Below are 21,901 nucleotides of genomic sequence, written 5' to 3'. Positions count from 1 at the left end.
AATAAATTTATGATCTTTTTTTTAAAAATTAAATTAATTTTTTTTATAATCTATTAAATAATACAATTAATTTTTTTTAAATATTTTCTTACATGTATTTATTTTACACAATTGTTTAGTCTTTATATTTCAAGAAGTTAATTCTAGAGTTAAATAAATCGTCTACCTATCTTTCTGTCTCTCTTTCGATATGGGGATATGAAAAATGAAACAATCAATTTTTTCAAACTTCTTTCTAAAATGCCACACTTTTCTCGATCCGATTGATTCCTTTTTCGCGTATCTCTCTTCCGAAATTCGTGGGGGAAAAAAAGAGTGCGATAAATTCGCGCATGCACGAAACGAGGCCGTTTTTATGCGAATGAGACACGTGCACCTTTAAGAGAATCCAAAAGCGATGGTCGAACTCCGATGGGTTATCGAAGCGTAATTAAAATTGCCGATAATACTGACAATTTTAATTCCATCGTTACCAGCAGTAATATTTATACATGATTTATACATGTCATAAGAAACAATTTTCAATTGTATTCAACATGTTGAAATCAGACAACATATCTTTCTTATTATTTTATCGTCTCACATGCACATCTAAGCGTTTCTAAACATGTCGAGATGGAGAAAGAAAAAGAGAGAGAGAAAGAGAGAGATAATAGTAAAATAAAAAACACAATTTCAACATTGCTCACATTGACATATCTTTTCATGTATCTTTCAAGGAGAATAATATTTTTAGCTATTTATATATGTATATATATTTATGTATGCAAGTCCATGCATGATACATAAGAAAAAAAAATATATACATACATATATATATATATATATATACATATAAATGTATATGTGTATCATATATATATATACTCTTGGTATTACATGTAACTTTTCATAGTTACAATATGTATACAATATGTATATGTAATACAGTTAATTTTCCGCAATTAATGTAATCAAGAATATTGAACTAAAATATATTACGTTCTAATAAAATATATTATTATGTAAATCACAAGAATTCTTTCTAATAATTTGAAAACTCTTTATGACTTTATCTAGTATAAAAGTATTTTTTAAAACAATCAGCACACGGAGAGATCGCTTCTGGAATAAAATATTTTTTATTTCCAGAAAGACAACTAGTGTACACCTGATACACTACATCTAATTGGTTGAAGTAGGTGAAGCTGTAATTTTGTAACTTTCTTCATTTTTAACATAAAAGTCGATAGGTTCGAGCTTTGCTGTGTATTTAATCGTAAAAAAGGATTATTATTATTATTATTTATTATTTTACACAACCAATAAAAAGATTTTGGTGCACGAAAAAAAAATGATCGTTTTAGGTAGTCGGTAAAATAGACGGCATGTGCATGTTAAAATCGGCAACCGGTTTTCACGCGACGTGCGTGTAAAGACGAGACACACTGCATCCCGAGAGCAGCGTTCGGCAAGTACGTGCGAGAATTCGTGGCGTAATTGCCGATTCCGTCAATCATCGGGCGACGGTGCTTTCATGCCGCTGCCAAATCCCGCGTGATACGAGATAAACAGCGCGTAATAACAAAGTATATACCGGATAACGACGGCATAATAATGCGAGTTAACGAAGTGAGCGGGGCCACGAAATTCTCTTTTCAGACATGCGATCGTGAGAAGAGCATAAAATGAAAGGCTAATATCTCGTCGGGCATTATTGTAAAGCGATGGCGGGGTGCCGGCCACAACAAAGTTGTACTTTTACTCTGTAATTACACGGGCGCGGCAATTTGTATATCATTAAAAGCTATACTACGCTATTGGGAAGAAAAAAGTTCCGCACGAATCTCGACCAGATATATCCTTAATAAATTCTAATTAACCGACGAGTAATGAGCGAGAGAGAAATATCGAAGAGACGAGAGACGGATTCTGTCTTTATATAGCCCTTTCCTAATTTAATTTTTATTTCTTTCTCTCTCTTGGGGATATCGCTTAATTACTGGTTCATGAAAGCAAGAGGAGTGGCGAGAATTAGCCAAGCGCTTACATTCGCAATTGAGCCAGCTCGTCCATCTCGCGTCACTCCTCCGCCAAGAGTTCGCGTCGATTCCCTCGCGATAACAATGGCCGCGAACAGCGCAAAAAGAGGGCGGCGTGAATGAAAGCGCGACAAAGAAAGAGAGAGAGAGAGAGAGAGAGAAACAGAGAACCGACAGAGCACGATCCTGAAAATCGATATCGCGGATGCCGAGGCGCTTCCGTGTCGACGGTCGTAATTATATGCCGCGGTGCACGATATATCGCGTTGCACGATTCCCATTATTGCCATCACGGTAGTGTAACTTATTGTTAGCGAACAGAGCACACGATGCTCGAGCGTAGATAGAGCGACGCCGCTGAATGACGGAACGATCGCGACCAGTTTAACCATTTTAGTATGCGCGCGATCACACACACATACACTCCATAATGCATTGAAAAAAGCACTTGGTCTCCCTCTTCGAAGTCTAATAATCCGGAGAAAAACCACGATCGTTATTTTTTTCTCAAGCTCTACTTTATTTTTATATATTTCCTGCAATTATGATAATTTCTGTAAACGTTTAAATGCTTTTTGAACGATGCTGCGATGTAGATCCTTTACGATTTATTCTACAGAGTGTATGTTATTACTGTTCCTTATCAGCACCAACGATATTTCAAGGCAACAAGAGAGAGATCACTGGCAAATATTAAGTAATCAAAGAGCTATCGGGATATAATTAACCCACAATTAAAATGTACATTTTACGATTCGTCCTATTCCATTTATGGCGCGTCACGTTATAAACAGAGTATAAACATCAATTATCGTATATGCTTAGAAATCATCGGTACAAGGTAGTCATTATCTTACGGCATGGACGCGCACTTGTTCGTAAACCATGACAAATTTCGTAACGCCATTTAGATAATTATACATAATTACTATGCTTATGTACATGTTAATCATTCGTTTGCAACGGTATAACCGGATCTCCTACTCCATTTACGCGATATACGTATGTATATAGATTGCGAATAATTGAACGACTCATCGTCAACGCGTTCTTACCTACATTTAATCTCATATATTGAATGTGAGAGAGAAGACATTCTTTCCCCTATGTGCATTCCAATGAAGTGTGAATACTGGAGGATACTTTGTTGCAAATATATTACAACATATTAACGAGTTAAATATGAACGAGGTATCTTGAGTAATCGAAGCGTTGCTTAAGTTTCACCGCTCAATACTCGTATTCTAACGAATTCATAAGACTTGGATAATCTTATTGGATCCCGGCAGTTGTGTTGCAACGATGGATACGGATTATATCGAAATAGCACGGCGCAAAGTTTCTCCTCAAATTACTTCACGTCCCAATGAATCAATCAAGAACGCGATATTTATAAAGTGAAGGCACTGCGTTACTTATCAGCACGATTTATGCAGATTCTTGATTCGTTGGAGAGAAAGAGAGAGAGAGAGAGAGAGAGAAATCTCGGTACAATATTTTTATTTTTTATTTTCTGTCCCCCGGGAATCAGCGAAGCTGCGCCTCCGTGCCCAGAATATATAGAGGCTTCGACTTTGACGTTGCGGAAAATAATAATGCAATTTACGGCATTCACTCGGATCCTCCACGCGGCTGCGGCGGTCGATGCGGGCAGACCTACCCGTATTATTGCTGCACCTGCGCGACCCTCGGTGCACTTTACGTGCTTGCCGTTTTTATCGAGCATTATTTATTTCCATCTTCCTCTTTTTGGAGAAAAAGTGCGCGATGCGTGGCGCCGTCGCGCATGTATCATCTCGTGTCCAAGTTTTGCTCTAATTTTAATGTCAACTTTTTCATCTCTATGAATTCTCGAGGATTTCAATAGGAATCCTAATTTATTTGAACTCCTACTTTGAATTTTAAATAGACAGTAAACGAACAGTTTCTCACTTGGAGAAGCTTTCGACCAAGCTATAAATTAAATAGTTTCCAAAGAGAATGATCTGACTGCTTAAAGTATCAAAGTAAATCTTTGATCAGAAAATTGAGATGAGAAATTGAAAATAAATATGAGAATATCGATTCGGGGATTCCATTTACGAAGAACAAAATTGTAATATCCGTACGGGATGTCCGAGAAATGTCGCGTACTTCAAGTATCGCGATAAGCTTTACAGAATTGATCTTATTGCGAAAAGGCTATTTTTGGAAGTTTTGACATAAAAAAATAAACAAAACTGTCGAGTCAGATTTTCCTTTTTCTTTATCAATCTGTTTGTGTGATATATTCCGCGATTTGTTTTACACGCAACTGGAATTATATATGTTTTTCTTCATATCCTAAATTCTAATAAACGATATCATTAATAGAATCGTTCAAACAATTTCCGATAAATTCACTAGCGAATTCCGACGCACAGGATCAAGCGGAGGAAAAACTCAAAGGAAAAGCGCGGCTGAATATTCATCGCGGGCGGACTAGAATCTTAATTACTGTCTATCTAATTTAACTCGACAACCGACACATAATATATCTTTATAATGCCGTATCGTCCAACGTTTTGCTAACATTAATGTTATCCCCCATATTCAAGTGTATTTTAATATTGTATTTACTGTGCGATTGCTACAAACATGAATTTATGCGAGCGCTAAGATACCGCAGTATATCGTCATATTTTTTCGTGTAAATTTTGTAAATGTTTGTATATCGTTTTCTCGATCTATTTTTAAACGATATTTAGTTGAAAGTTGATTTCAATCTTTTTGTATGTAGCATTAACCACACTCGAATATTACGACGAATACATAAAAGGCTATAAATATTGTGGAGGCTTTTTTAAATTGGATATTATTTCGTAGGAAAATGCTTATGAATAAGATAGTAAAACATATTTATAATTTCAACGGTACAGTTCTTTACATAAACATAGTACATGTATTAAAATTATATTGATTATCTGTTTTTACATGCGAAGTACGGAATAAATTCGATTAACGAGATAACGTTGATATAGTTGAAATTATTGAAGCTGAAAACCGGCCGAGAACTTGTTTTCAGTCAACGTTCGAACAAACAAGTATTTCTATTTCAAATATCTTTTTATTTCTAATTAGCAAACATTTTTTTTGTTATTCTATTTATTCGCAGTCGACAAAATGCATGTAATCCAATGGAAATGTAAATAGTTGAAGAGCATTTATCCGATATACATATATATGTGTGTGTGTGTGTTCGTGTGTGTGTGTATCGATTTATATATATCAATCTGTCTGAGATTACTGCCTTGAAAGAGACATCTATTTATGTGCTTATTTATTTTACTTCTAATAATTTCCTACGCGTAAAAGCGCATCGCGAAGATTCTTAATTACGTTCGGAAAATCCGTGGACGCGCGTGTGTCGATCATCGCCATAAAAATAGTTCGAATGTCATAATTTCATTAAGTCAAAAATATCGATGTCGATGAGAAAAAGACCTATCGATCATAAATAATCGATTGCAAAGTTCTCATTTTTATCGTAAAGCTTTTGATATAATTAGATCGATACGCGAGTAATTAATTAATTCATCTCCTATCTTTTTCAAAAGAATGCAATGAAGTAATGTTGCGTTTCTATTCAAAATTCTTTCTATTCACGTTTCCCGCGATTATTTATATATGTACCTTTTATGCACAATTCGCTGCAGAGAGCTAATAAATTAAAGGCCGTCATGTATATGAGAGAGGGAGGGGGAAGAGGATTTTAATCCGTCAATTTTTGATCGAAACATATTTAACGATAAATATGTCAACGTCTGGATATCGTTTCAAATAAAACTGACGTTAGTTTTCGTATCGACGTTGATTCTTATATTAGAGAGATCAGAATTCGACGATCGCGTTTAACGCCATGTGACAGCATTAGAATGCGGAGCCCTTTTCCATCGTCGCGTCACGCGTTCGAGCGACGGCCGTCGCTGAGTTTCCGCGCCTCGCTCGGTACAGCCTCTCTCTAGCCTGTCTATCGAGGAAGGCAGGTGAGCGTCTGCTCTAAGGCGATCTCGCTTTCTTCGGACGAACTCGCGCGAATGTTAATTGTGCGCTATTATTGGCAACGACCGGTCGCGTGGAATTCCGCTTCGAAGAACCCGGCGATCGTTTCTCGTTCCAAGAGAGACGGAGCTCTCGTCTCTCTTTGCGAAACGAGTTGCTTATATAAAGGCACGATTACGCGACGATAAATGGAAAATACAAACACATCTTTTTGTATCTGGATATGTTTACAAAACATATCTATATTACGATAAATTTGTGTACGTTTTGAGTAAATACAAAATCAATTTCTCTGTCTCTTTTTGTTCGCCAAATTATTTGATGCATCGAAAAACGGTGAATTTCAATTCACGTCAATTACATCGATTTGTAATAATTTAAGTAATAATTACAGACGATTTGTAATAATTTCTTCAGTGACTTACCTGAGACGCCGACGGATACGAGTATCCGAATTGCGCGTATGCTGACATGTCTGGAATTTATGCGCGTCGATGTGTAGCTCTCTTTCCTTTTCTCTCCCCGAATATACGCGGAATGGAGCACAATCTCGCACCTGCACGCACTACACTCTCTCTCTCTCTCTCTCTCTCTCTTTCGCCCTCTATCGCTTTCCTTCTCTCTCTCTCTCTCTCTCTCTCTCTCTCTCTCTCTCTCTTCTTCACTGTGTCTCTATATATCGCGCGACAATGTCGTTAAACGGAAAAACGGCATCGAAGATCTGGCATCAGGCTGCGCCAAAGTCCTGGTCGGCCGTGACCGACCTCATGATGCACGTTTTCTTCCAGCAATCACACGATTTATCAATGAGACGTCATCGCGCACTTCAATTCCGAGTTCCTGCTTGACGTCTGCGAAATGTGGCGCGAGATCAGCGGTGACGCGCGATCGAGCTTCTTCTCGTCACGATAACACGTTGCGGCTCGCGATTCCTGACGAAGCGGCGCGTCATGAAAACAGCTGGCACGGGACGTGACACCGGGACGCGAAATCGGGACGACGACGACACTGGGAGAGAAGCGGGACGGACATTCGGATAGACGGACATTCGTTTCGCGTGAGCGAAGAGTTCGCGAGCGCGCTAAGGGATATATAGAAGAGTACAAGTCCTCGTTCGTTCGTTCGGTCCGTCCCCTGCTCTCACAGGGCACTCCAGTCTGCGACTGACTCGGCAACACTCACACCACTTCATCGAGCTCCTCCGGCTCCGCGCTCTCTCTGTCGTGGCTCCCCCTCTGGCGAGGAAAACCGAAAGTATCGGGTATCCCCACCAAGAATCATGGGTGGCGACTGGGATGGAACGGAGCAATCGCGGGATCGTTCGCTGGTCCAAGGGCGGGATCCATGGGCCGCCCGAACGTCCAGGATTGGTCGTGAAAGTTATTTTTTGAACGTATCCATCGACGTCGCGACGCCTTTCATCCCCTCCCGCCCCACCACTCGCCAAGGATGGAACGATCGGCGTCGCGACACCCTGTCTCGACGCGGGATGCTGCACGATCGCGGCTGAACAAGGAGAAACGAGTATGTTTACGCGGCTCTACTCTTGTCAACTCGACGGCGAGGGACTTGAATAAATCCGCGTTTCTCCATCTCTATCCCCCTTCCTCTCACCACCGCTCGCGCGCGAGGAGGAGTGGACTTCTTCCGGCCGATATATCGCGTCCAGGCTCACGAGATCGTAAAATACAGCGCGATTGTCAAATGTCAACGCTACAAAGTCTCCCTTCAAACCTTAGCGAGTTGTATCATATTTTAAGAAAAATAAATTTTCGTGAGTTTGGAAGAAAATACATTACTGTAATACATAATTTCTAATGTATTTTTTAAAATTTCTGGCGGGGAATTTTATATTATAAATAATATATCTTCAATATATATATATATATATATATATATATATATATATATATATATATATACACATATTAAAGCGAAAAAATTATTAATTAAAATTTTCATCATATATCGCGCTCTCGGAAAAAAGTTTACCATAAGAGGATATCAATAAACAATAGCATAGTCACTCTGTATAGTATCGTACATTTCTGGAGCAAGTGTATAAGCCAAACATTTGTTCTGCCATTTGTTGGCCTATTGTTCTCCCATTGAAAATTTCACGAGCGATGGACGAGAAGATTAGCCCGGGGGATTTACCCCGTACCGTGCTTGAATAATTTCACGGGTTATTAGATCGTACCAATGGGCTGAAACCATTAAACGCGCATGAAATACTTATCCGCTAAATTAGCGTAAGAGATTGCTGTGTTCGCTCGTACGCAAGAATTTTCATCGTCCAAGAACGTGATTCGATAAGCGATTACCTTTCATTCTACGATAAGAATCAAATATAATTTATCAAATCATTAAATTATACATATTAAGTAATATTATTGATTTAAAAATCGAGAAGAGAAATATCTAATCTATGATTGACAAGTTTCGAACGAGCTCGCTTATAACGAAGGAAACGGATCTAAGATCCATTTCCTTCAAGATAAGAATATTTGGTGAACAAGAACAAAATCGGAAAAATGATAGGCGGGTTGTCAGGAGACAACGAGAAGGATACTAGTTGCAATGCAATAGATTCCGCCGCTGCTAATAAGATTAACTGACAGGTTGACGAGGTGCTCAAGACGAGATAAACATCCCTCAGAGGATCGTGTACCTGCACCTTGGGGTACCTCGAGGAAACGAACCCTACCCGATGATTTATTGTTCTGCGTAAACCTGGTGACCTGCTGATCGTGTCCGTGAACGAACATAATCGGAGCAATAATACAAACGTTTTTGTAAAACTTGTTCCAAAACCGCAGGTTTTTGTTACACTAGAAAGGCTCAACTCCTGCCACGACTCTTTCTAAAGAGTCACGCGCAACATCCGAACATACATAATCTGCTTTTAATCCTCTCCGGAAAATCATCGCTAAATAGAAAAATCACACAAAACATTATATTCACACCACATGTACAAAATTCAAGAATTCTCGACTTTTCGAAAGTTTCTTATTTTTCAAAATATGTTTATAATATAAATTTTTCGAAATATATTTTATAAGGTACAATTATTAGGATTAAAAAAAAATTATATTACACTTATGACTTTAACCTATCCCGAGTTGAATTTTTTCTCTCATCTTAAATAATTCAGATTGAAAATAGAAGCAAAATTTCGATTTCGAATTTCCCGAAATATTAATTTTTTTTTTTTTGTACAAAAATATTGAAACTTTTTTAAATAGAAAGAACGCAGGCAAGAAATCTAAAAGAAATTTTCTTCACAGTATAATATTGAAAGCATAATATTGAACACAGCATAATATTTAAAATTTTGTTCATTTGAAACAAAAAAGTCAAATGAATTTTTAACTTATAAATATGACTGTTTTAAAACAAGAACAGAAAATATTGCATGGAAACAAAATATGGCAATACCTTAAAGAATTAATTTTTCACATTTTTGCATATTTTTCAATAATTAACAAAAAAAAATGAAATTTATTGATCTCTTGCTCGTAGTTCGTCAACAATAAAAGAATAAAACGTATTTCATGTAAAATTTCAGCTCGATTGATTTATTTGTTTTTAAGACATTTTATAATATAATTTCAAGTTTTGCATCTATTATCATGTACATATATTCATCTACGATATTATTGATACATGAAGAAAAAAAAAGAGAACTTTCTAAATCACTTAAAAAAAAAAATATAATAGATAAAAGAGAAATCGGCTTCTTTTTTTGTTATAAAGTCGAAAACTTTCCTGAAAAAGGTAAATAGAATAGTACCAGATAGGTACATAAAAGCAGTGTAATAAAATCTTATTAATGTCAGATGTGTAAAAAATGTGATTCGCATTAATCAAAATAGAAAAAAATTATGTTGAAGTTGAAAATTTAGAATAGAACACATTTCACACGAGTTTATAGCCGATAGAAACTTTACTTTAGCTTGTAACACAGATATATTTTTGTGAATAAAAAATATTTTAACAGCGAAAAGATATTTCCCGCTCGGACTGTGCAATACGCAACAATACTATTCGTGACGAACGTCGAATAATTAAACGAGAAGAATGACGCGACGGATGCGGAGATGACAAAATGAAATGTGGCGGCAGCTGGTACGCAATGTGAAAATATCACTCGGATGTTGAACGTCCATTTGTTTCATTGTTGGACGTAACATTTATGATTACGGGAAAACAAAACGCACAGGGCGCTCGCGGTTCGTCAGTTTTTATCGTTACCCTGTTATATTATCACATATGATTCACATAGATAAAAGGAATGATATCATCGCGGGAACAGAAGGCCATCTTCCAATTATAGCAACATTTTATAGCGCGTAATTATTTTACGAATCGCAGCCGGATTTTTGTTTCGCCACGCAATTTTCGATTCTTCTGGACCAACCGTTTATTTAACATAATGGAAAGAAGGCCTTCGTGTATTTGACATTGAGATCCGTAAAAATTTAAAAAAAAATATCCGATTTCTATGCCTACACGCCCCCCTAACTGGACAGTGCTGTTATAAATCTCGACTGGAATATCCGCGCCCAAGCTACGCCGGGTCGTTTGCTGTTTACAGCCGTCAAGTTTTTCGAGTGTGATAAAGCCAAGATTTCTAGCAGAAGAAGGGACTGTCGGATCCTATCTCGCCGGTCAGTGTGTGTTCATTACTTGTCCGCGGGTCGAGTAAAAGTTAAACGACCGTGTCGCGCTCGAGCTGTCTTTCTTCGGCGATAAGGATGCTTAATAAGGCACCAAACTGTCCACCTTTCTTCCTACTTCCTCCCTTTATATTCCTGCCATCAACCCACACAAGTTTCATATTTTTTTTTTTTTTCAAATTTTTCACTTCTTCGAAATAATTTAAAGAATGAATTACGCAAGACTGTTTAAGAGAGAAACTAAAATCTTTTTGTTAGAACTTTCTTCTTTAATGCGGACGTCTCTCTGAATCTATTCATCTTTTAATATACTATTGTAATACCTCGGCTAGCTTTTATGACTGTTTTACGAGATTTTCTATCGCTCTTTCCAAAAGCAATCTATCACGGTAGAATCATAAAAGCGGGTCTAATTCGAATGGCGCGATTCACACCGCGGAATAAGACAAAAGATTGTTACGCGAGTCTCTGAGGCGAACACGCTGAAGTGGAGAGGCTAATAAGGGGAGATCCAGACTGCCCTGGCGCCTTCGGGGTACCTTCGAGGAGCACTGCAGTTTTATTGGTCGGAACGTTCTTGTAACTCGTCCGTTTTCCTCCTCTACACTTCTGCGCCGACTTCGTCTTCCTCTTCGGCATGGCCGACCACAGTGTGTTGCCGTAAAAAAGCCGGTCCCCCCTCCCAGTCCCCTTGTCTGTCCTTCTCCCCGTTCTCCCCTCATCGCCCCTACCTCCGTAGAACGACGAACGAACGACCAACGAAATGTCAACCGTAAACCTCGCGAGGCAACACTAATTAACCCGACCGAAATAAACTGCGCGCTCCTCTCGCTCGCTCGCTCGCTCGCCGACCCTCTTCTTTCTTCGTTCACGCGGACAGATTCTACGGTCTCCTCGGTGGAGTCTGGAGAAAAATCTCGGAGCAATTTTAAAACTTCGAATTGTCCAAATCATTCTAAAAGATTACAATCTCCGCGGAAAATCAGACGAAAAACTTTAGATTTTGGAGAGAGAAACTTATTACGCTACATACAAGTACATAATTATTTCTACATTTGAACGTATATAAAAAATGAGATGTATCTCATTTCTGACGGTCTTGCTTTTTTTTTTCCTTCCGCGGGTGACGGAATAATATTGATGGATTGCATCTCTCGTGCAAGTTTGAATCGTTCGAACCGATGGAAACATCGTGTAGCCGAAAAAAAAGGAAAGATTTTGATCAGTCACCGCCGGATTTTATCGGCGCCCATATATATATCGTTTCGATGTGCGATCGCCCGGAGAAATAAATCGGGGAGCTTTTTTTTTTGGCATAAGAGTAGGAAACATTGCTTTCAGTGCGGGTGGTGGTATGAAGGGGCAAATCCGGATGACTCCCTTGTACGCTTTCGTTCTCTCGCACTCTCGCCTCGAAACAGTCGAATCCACGGGGTTTCCCCTATACCGCCCGCTGCCAGGCATTTCCATTTTATCCCCGCGCATGAAAGAGGGACGCGTAGTCCAGCCCCTCATACGCGGGAACACCTAAGCCACAGAGTCGCGATTTTATTTTTCACAAAAGATCATCGACGCGCAGACTCTCGCGACGAATACTAGATTAACTATGTACGCTGAGCAATTTTCCCCAAAAATGTTTTAACAATGTAATCATTTTAGCAAAAGAGTATAATTACTTTAAATGTGGAAATAAAATTGCTGATGTAATTAATGAATAATATTTCAAGTGAAAATTTCGCGCTATGTATAGTAATGAAATATAAATTTATATATTCCATTATTGAGAAAAGAGGTCGGAAAAAGCGCGCGCGATACGACAAAGGATGCGAACGAATAATTGCCACAAAAGTGATCGTCCGAATTCGATTGGATGCGGAATACCGTGGAGACACTGTCAGACTTCGTCGACTCTAATTGTCGAGCGGTTTTCGTTAAAAATACGGTTCCTCTCGGCAGGCGCGCGTACATCACTCACCGTTCTTTCGCGTCCCCTTCTTTCCCCTCGCGCGCAACCCGGTCGCTGTTTATTGTCTCTCGACTGTACATTTTCGAACGCTGCAAAACGCTGCACGCCGTTCGATACGTCGAATAGTCGTCGCGGAAAGCGGCTCAATAGCAGCGCGATTATAGAAAGAGCGTGAGCGGAAAGAGGAAAAAGAGGGGAAAAGCTATCCGGGAAAAGAGGCAGCTGGCGATATTGCACAAAAATACTGACAAAGCACGTATATTAGACGCTATCGCGATGTCGCAATTGCGATGCCATTATACGACTATTATCCATTGTTTATGAGGAACGGAAACGTATCACGTCGCGTCGGCGATAAGCATCGCGATGCATATTTTCCGGAGTGTTTGCCGGCGGCACGACAGATTTCGCGATACGCGAACAGCCGCGACAGAACAGTCGCGAGTAATACGACAACAAAACTGTTCAACCGAAGGATGCGACACGCGAAAATTTTCCTTTAATATTTGATCATCCTTTGTTCTGGAATATGGTGTTGAGACTTTGCTTCCTGGATTCTTACCGTCTTCGTAAAGAGAAAAATAAGATAAGGAAAACTCAAAGTAACAGGAGACACTCCGGAATCTCTCCACCATAATCTGCACTTTTAACAATTGCATCAAAAAGTTACGCCCAAGGTTAATACCTTCATTTTTACGAACATTGCATGAGTTGGCAGTTGGCAAGGAAGGTTATACTTAGGGATATAAAAGGACACACATTTCTCAAGTAACGTGATATACGTATTTACAGTTTCAACAACACATAATAGTCACCCTCATCGCGTATCTTGCACGTTTTCCTCTTATTTTTCTCTATTTCCCTCTCTTCCGCTTCCTCCCCAATGCAAACTTGTTGCAAGCTACGCTTTTTCTCGTTTGCAATGAAAAGCAAACCATACGAGGATCGCATGAACAGCTCGTTTGCGATGTTACGTGACCATGGAAAATGAATAGATAATTATAATGCATCCATAATGCAGAAAAACAAGGCCGCCGTCTACTTTGTATGGTGCACAATTGTGTTCTTCTGAGAAGAGAGAGAGAGAGAGAGAGAGAAAGCTCGACGAGAGTTTCTAGCAATTTCTATCCAAAGAGAGACAGACAGACAGAGAGAGAGAGATAAAAAAAAAGAAGACTCAAATCATACCGCGTCCATTGAAATTCATTTGAGACTTTTTTCTGAGTTTTTTTTCTTTGTTCCTTCCCTCTAGCCTCGCTCCTTTATGTACTTCGCGTTCATCGACATACAACGTATTCGAGGCACGATCGTTAATCTGTACACACAAGAAGAATCCGGTCGCATCTACACGCGCCTTCTGTAATCCTGTAATTGCACGCTTTATTGTGCGTTGCGCCGATTAATATTAAAAAGCGATTAGAATTTTCTTATGGAAAAAACAGTAATCATAACGATATATCTCTCGGTGTTATTGCGCCGGAAAAATTACGCCATGCATGCATGGCGCGGTAATTGATTCGAAAGGTAATAATTTTCAAAGAGCGTATGTGTAGCGGATATTGCAAAGGAGAGCATAAAAGTAGCATCACGGAATCGCGAACGACGAAGTTGGATTCCTTTATGCTCCGGATAATATACATTTAGGATGTCTACTCAAATCTTGGAAAAAATTTCTTGAGAAATTTCTCATTTTAATTTTCCTCAAAATATCAGATAAAATTAATGTTTTCTACTTATACGATCAAGAAGGAAAACTGAAGGGCACTTAAGTTTCAAAATTAAGATAAGCATTTTTAGAATTTTTTTCATTTGCATTCTCATTTTCTTTTTTTATCATTAAAAATTACAATAAAGATTGTATACAGCGTTGTGCTGAAATATTAAATACAAAAAAGGAATATATATATAAATCAACAAAATCTGAAATCGACATTGTGAAGAAAATCGCGAGGAAAGACATCTCGTTACAATCATTTTGGCGCAAAATACATTCTCGAGGCAATCCCGCCTCCGGTCACCTTCCTCGCGGGAGGAGTGCAGGTCAGGGTGCAACGATTTTCCATAAAGCGGATTGCACGGACTCCGGTAGCCTCGCGTGCGCGCGATTCCGCCGTCCCGCGAGTATTTGTATGCAACAAAGTCGCGCGGGCCGAGCGGCGGCGAACGAGGATAATGATCGACGGAAGTGTTCGTGCTAAAATATGCAGATCCGGCTAAAATTACCGGAGAAATATACCACCTAGAGCCGAAGGAGGCGAGACTAGTGGTGTGCATCGTGTGCTCGACTCGGTTCGGCTCAGCACGCCCGCTCGAGCGTAGGCGATGGTGATGGTGATGGTGATTACTATACCGAGGTGCCTTCGTTCATTCCCGAGGATAGGCGCGGCGCGAACGAAGGAAGTGGCCCTATGGCGTAAATCCGTCCGTAAGATCCGTGCGTGAGAAATCGTGCTCTTCATACATTGTTTCTCGCGCTTTGAATTTTTCTCAGTTTCGAATAAATAATTATATCTCTTTTGGTGGCAAATCCGCGACAGAGTAACAAGAGTTATAAAAAACTTCATTTATATATTACGTAAATTAGAAGAAAATTAGTGCAATCGATATAATTAAAGACAGCCTCATTATATTCTAGCCAGTGCGATAAGAAACGTTAATTCGAACGGTAGAAACGTTCGAGCAGGAACGTCGCCAGCGTCTTACGTATGCATAGTAGCTTGTTACAGGAACCAATTAACTTCTTTACAAGAAACGACCATTACCTCAGAATGCGTTAAAATGACCAGTGAGAGCAAGAGGAAATCGCAATGTCAACGGTAAAACCGACAATTGCTTAACAAGCATCGTGACGATTTCCCAACTGGCTCCAACAACGATTGTTCTCAGTCAGAAGAGGTTCGTGAAGGAAGTTAGAAATCCGTTATGGATTCGCCATCGATTAGAAATATTCTTTTTTTTCCGATACTATACAAATTTATTTTCAACTCATAAAATAACTTTTAATATTGCAATCAGATACAATATTTATTGATAAGACGATGTAGGTAGTTCAAGAAATTTTGAAATTCCAAGCAAATTAAATTTGATATAGAATCTATATAGAATTTTCTTTGAAATCACTGTATTATCATTGAAATTATAATAATATACATATATGAGATAAATTTATATTTTATTACAGAAATATCTGAATTTTTTACCAAAAGACTTGTTCACTGTTTATGGACTTATCACAGCTTAAAAATAAAAAAGTGCAATATGCACATAATTTCTAAATTTGAATATACGTTACGTGTGTTTCATTTTAGATATGTATAGATACTCTCAAAAAGAGCCATAATCAAAAATAAATTGGAAAAGCTTTAAAAGCTTCATCTTTCAAATATAATAGAGTACTACTGATTTTATATATATATATTAATTTTTTAATCTTATTGTTAAGAATAATCAGTGGAATGTAAGACGAAGAAATAAATGTTTTTACCAAAGATCAGTGAAATACTCACTAATTATCATTCAGTGAAATCTTGAGTTTTGATACTTTGATTAATGACATTTTCGCTAATTTAATTCAAAAGAGTAGAAATATGACACGATACAAATTAAAACAGAGTGAAAAGAAAGTAAAGAGAACACGTATTGTTTACCCGAACACACATATCGCTTATCGAAATATGTAGTAAAAATTGAATTTTCTCGACACTTCTTAAGCTATTATCTTTTCGTTATTCTCTGTGTAACTTATATCAAGATTCAATTATATGCGAGCTCCTAAAGACTAACTAACTCCGGCTGTCGTTGCACATGCCGGCAATGACCGGTCGGCGACAAAGAGAGAAAGAGAGAGAAATTTACCTAACGAATCCGATAAAGGAAACATAACAATTTATCGCGGCGCAGTGATCGCGGATCGTATAAATAATAACAGACTCGCGCGAACACGAGAGCGTTGCACGAGAAAAGCCGCCGGAGTCTCGCAGCTTTATGCGCGTTATAAACCGTATGTGTAACGCGGGGAACAACAAGTATAAGGCCGCCTACTCTAACTTGTTAACAAATATCCAAGGCGGGCGGTTAACATGCGTTTACGATCATTTATCGTGCCAAAGCGGCTCGCTTCGGATACACGCGTGTACCGGGTCACCGCGAACGATCGAAAAAAAAAGAAAATTTCCTATAAAAATAGTTGTTACATTTGAGAATTTTCTTAATATTTAACGTTAGCATAAAGATAAATTTGCTCTAAGGATCTAAAATAACGCTTATCAATTATTTTATTATCTTTTATTTATTATCGCGATGTTAAACACGACCAAGTGATGCATAGTCATCTCTTACATATAATTACAAGAAATGAAAATTGCGTATTAATTCTTCTGGAAAGGTAGACGGCCACATTAACATCAAACTGAAATCGCAGACTGTCAAGTATAAAATATCTAACTACAATGCCGCAAGCATTCCCTATCAAATTATAAAATTGAGACTGCATTAGGCGGCGATCGGTTCTTGCAGGATAATGGTTGGAAATCGTCTAAATAGGCCTCTGGCCGTTCCGGTCGACGACGAGAAGCGCGGCATGATGGATCGCCACGGACGCTTTTATCAGCCGTTTAAGCGCGATCGTGCCTCGATTGCCGACGAACACGGACCGGCATTCACGATTTCGCAATGCGCGCGAATATTGTTTGTCAATGAGATATTCTCAAGTAGTTCTCAGAGAATACAATGCGTGCAATGATCATCCGTCACCGACAGACACGCCTCGCGCGTGATCGAAATCACGACGATTCCTATACATATATACGTGTGAGCACAAAGAATCGCCATCATGCATCGCGACAATACTGGAAGGGAATAATTATGCATCTCTAAAAATGCAATCTTTCGAGAAAAGAAAAAAAGCCGTGAAAATTTTGAAGGAATTTGATTTAAAGCAAATTGTATTGATAAAAAAATTAATAAAAAAAAATAATTATCCATTATTATTAGATTATACATTTTTTACTGATATTTATAGAATTCGTTTGTAATCGATTGTATTTATTCGCTTGTTCTGACTTAAAATTGATCTCTCAAAAGCCTATGAACTTAATTCTTCAATTCTATCGCCATTTGTAACGCCTCGATTGAGATCGTTCGCGTGCCTCGATGCCAAATACTCGACGATTTCTAAGAATACGTGCTCGTGGAAACGATACGGTCCTGATACGGGCCTGATTAATGCGCGACGTAACAGCCGTAAGTGCATGTCATTAACGGTCGTTCATTTTTCATGAGTAGGCATCGAGAAGAGCGTGTGCCTACGTCGAGTGTGACAGTATGTGTATTATATATATATATACATACATCTCCCCGATGTGTGAGAGATCGGTGACCAGCCTGTGTTGTATTCGAATATCGGGGGACACCCTGTACGCACATTAACCGGCCGATGTATACGAAGGAGGCCTTTAACCGGCTCGAGAGCCGGGAATAATAATTTCGAGTGCTCCTCGCGCGGAGAGATAGATACGGACACGAAGAGAACGTACGGGGGCCTGGACGAAGACAGAGGCGACGAACCGAGGAAAGATGGAGCGAGAGAGAACGGGTGGGTAAGGAATGAGAAAGAGGGGTTGAGATATACGTTACAGGTGAGAGCGCGAGTATCGCGTGCTGCAAACGAGCCGGCAGCTGCCCGCTTCTGGCTATACTCGGGTCTCAGGTATATTAATATGCGACTGACCGAGTGGGACCGATGTTTTAGAGTAAACCGCCGGGCCTACGGTATTACGTCACGTCAGCCGTGCACGCCGATCGTAGGGCCCGATTCGCCGCGTCCTTCCGGACGCCTCTTCTTCGTACGCTTCTTGCAGCGCGTTGTCAATCTGCCGTGTATATATATATGTATCTCGCTAAATTATTAAATTATAGTTTACATTACGCGCCTTCCTTTCTCCGCTCGACGCAAAAACAGTCTCGTGCAAACGCACCGCTGCAATGATATCATTTATCACGTTTTTTTCGAATAATCTTTTAAATTGTATCAGTGAAAATATCTAATTAAAACAATGACAGAAGATTGTCATCAAACATCCAAGTGAATATTTCACAATTTTTTGCTTTTATGTCCGAATAAGATTTCGTTGAAAAATCAGTTTACGGAACAACGATCTCTGTCCACATTTCAGGTGAACGTACCTAATAATATATATATATGTTTGCAATATATAATTTAAAAGCTTTTCTTATTTATTGCTATTTTTTGAAGAAAAGTCCTTACACGCATATATCTGGAATGAAATCTACGTAACTAGTTTACAAAAATTTAGAATTATATACACATATTATACTTTTCTTAAGATGCGATGAATCCACAAAAAATAATCAAGATTTGATAAAAAATTTAGATATTTCTTTAATAAAATCTATTATAAATTTATCTGATATATAATATTACAATATGTGAGACACACATTTTAAGATATCATTGATTAAAACGGTCATTAACGGTCACTAACCGATACTTGTAATTGATTGTGAGACTATCAGTGACTATTTTCACTTCTTTTTAGTGATAATACACCGATTTTATCGAAAGAGTATGCGTGAATAAAAAGAGTGCGAAATTTCTCAGCGGTACATGAACGAAGAATTAAACGATTTTATTTATTCTCTCGCGAGAGAGAGTCGTTACTTCATGAATATCGGTCTTACACGCGAGGAACTTGAAAAGCGGCGACGGCGTATGAAACGTCGGAAGGTTGACTGACATGTTACCGTACGCCGGACTAATATTAAACTATCATCGTGGAAAAGAGAGAGCCGGCTTTTTTTCGGTTTCTTTAGCTCGTGCTCACGTGCGTGTAAGCCATGGGTAAGTCACGTGAGGAGCTCCGCCGGCGAGTATATGTTGATTTACGCCGATCATGAGGCTCCCGATATACTTTGTCGAGAAAGAGGAGGTGTATTAAGCGAGTGCGAGTGCGGGCCCGGTGTTTCCTCCCTCCCGTCATTAGAGTTCCTCGAGAAAGAGCGCTTTTTCATTTCACGCATTGGCCGCCGGCGAAGAGAGGGCCCGGTCTCGGATCCTCCGGCATAGCATCGGGAACATCATCCTCGTTCGTAGCGGAATGCTTCGGTATTTGAATGCGTCGGTATAATACGGTAAATTTCTTATTCGTATTTCACATTGGTTATTGAGACTTATTATTATGTTTGAACATAATGCGATGAGCTTGAAGCTCGAGGGGATGTTGTCTTGATAAATAATGATTCATTCGCTTGTTCCTTCATCTTTCTGGAATCTTCACCCGTGTATGTATGTTTGTTTCATTAATTTATAAAAATATAATCCAAATACGACTGAGAGATTTATTAAAATGACACAATTTTTTCAACAGGCATCGCTTGAACGCGTCATTTCGCGATTAGTGTGAGATCCCAGAATTCTCGGGCGATTTGTTCAAGACGCTTGTCAGATCGAATCACGTACGGAACTTACGCTTATTCGCTCGCGTTAACGGAAAATCCGCCGTTAGTAAAGACCTCACTCGTGTATGACACCGCAAAGATGCCGCGTCACGACTTCCTTATCGGACCGGACGAGAGATCCGGCCAGGTGGCGGCGTCCCGTTCATTCCGACGGAATAAGAGAGCGGGCGGGAAAAGAACTTGGCGGCGAGCTGAATTAAAAGAACGACTTGTCGGTTAGTTGACTCTCCTCTACTCGTACTTTTTCTCCCTCTCTTCCATGAGAGCGACAAGGAAGTCGCTCTCTCAGCGACTGAATGCCGAGCAATCTGTTTTCAGCGCGGGATAACTTTGCGCGGCCCTTCTTCGCTTCTCTTTCCCCGATCGTTCCCTCCCTTTCCCCTCGTGCGTCCTATCTTTCATCCCCCTTTTTCGTTTCCCCTTTGCGGAGCACACGGCTCGGTAACCTCCCACCGGCTCCTCGGCCGCCGCGACGGGCGTAAAAAGCACATCCGAATTGAATCATTGCTGAATAAGCGGGAAAGTGGCTGCGCTCCGGGAAGGAAATCGGTAAAAGTGGCTAACCCCCGGGTACATATATAGCGGAGGGTCGCTTTCCATCCGACTCATTGGTACACCTCCTCCCTCGTGTCGAACGCCGCTTCTCTTTCTTATCTCCCTTCGAAAAGGCATTTTAACCGCGCTTTCTTTTTCATCTATTCTTCTTGCTGAATTTTCGGATAACGTTAAAAAATTCGTTTCTTTGTAAAAAATAAAAAAAATGAAAGTTTTAAAATTATTGAATTATGTCGAGGGAAAAATTTATTTCAAATTTTCATTATTTGCAATTTTTACTAATATCTTAGATAATAATTGCGAGAATATTTTACACGTTTCAATTTAGAGAGCTCTTGTGCAAACACATTGTCTCACATTATCTACAATCTCACGCGGGAGACTCGTATAAGGTCGTGTATGATACCTCGCGAGAACTTTTCCGGAAAATTAACTTCTGCCAGAAGATACTTTGCTCGACACAATGGAGTAGTTTAGACCGAAGAAGAAGCTGGACCGCGAACTGTTGCGTCGAGACGCGCGCGATGCCTCCAGCTAATAAGATAACGACTTCTACGAGACGAGACGTGTATATATATATATATATATATATATATATATATATATATATATATATATATATATATATATATACGTCATAATAAAGACGACGAGGTCATTCTTTATATATACGCGCACGTTCACCCGCTCGCACTCTGGCGCTCTTAACGTGAGATAAAACTACCCTTATAGCGAAGTGTGTTGGCCGACCGAGGGTCGTTCAATTAGGACGGGACCCTTCCCTCTCCCGGCGGCGAAAGCCAACTTGCCGTTTACATCGAGGGCGAAAACTTTGGGCGAGAACATCGTCTCCAAGGGTGCGTGCTTTGAAAACGCGCGCGGTCAATTTCACCTCCCCGTGGATCTCCGCGCGTATTCGAGAACCGAAAATGTAACGCTGAAAAAGTGTCCTAAAGCATCCTAGTTATTGAAAATATATTGTAGCAGATACTAATATTATCAATTGATATTCAAAAGTTCATATATAGTCATATAAATACAGCAATTATATTGGTAATATGTTCATAATATGTTGATTTTTTTTCTCTTATATAAACTGTATGTATATAGGAAAAATGATTTGATGAATAATTTTTGCATTGTTTTTTTTAAAAAAAGTGAAATTTGGGAAATCTAATTATATA

The 21,901-nt window shown here is 39.2% G+C and overlaps 1 protein-coding gene across 3 annotated transcripts in view; it reads right to left on the bottom strand.

The window, feature by feature from the left end:
* Positions 1–21,901, bottom strand: part of LOC126857429 (homeobox protein araucan) — a 71,332-nt gene that overhangs the window by 35,857 nt on the left and 13,574 nt on the right. Inside the window, exon 1 of one of the 3 annotated variants that reach the window (XM_050606851.1) lies at positions 6,467–7,241. The exons of the other annotated variants lie outside the window; for them this stretch is intronic. Within the exon in view, the coding sequence (XP_050462808.1) occupies positions 6,467–6,514 (48 nt within the window). The 5' untranslated portion in view covers positions 6,515–7,241. Of the gene's footprint in view, positions 1–6,466; positions 7,242–21,901 lie in introns of those variants that run through there. 3 annotated transcript variants of the gene reach the window in all.

This window comes from Cataglyphis hispanica, chromosome 21 (genome assembly GCF_021464435.1).
Source record: "Cataglyphis hispanica isolate Lineage 1 chromosome 21, ULB_Chis1_1.0, whole genome shotgun sequence".
Lineage (NCBI taxonomy): Eukaryota > Metazoa > Arthropoda > Insecta > Hymenoptera > Formicidae > Cataglyphis > Cataglyphis hispanica.
This window is presented reverse-complemented; position numbering and strand designations above follow the sequence as displayed.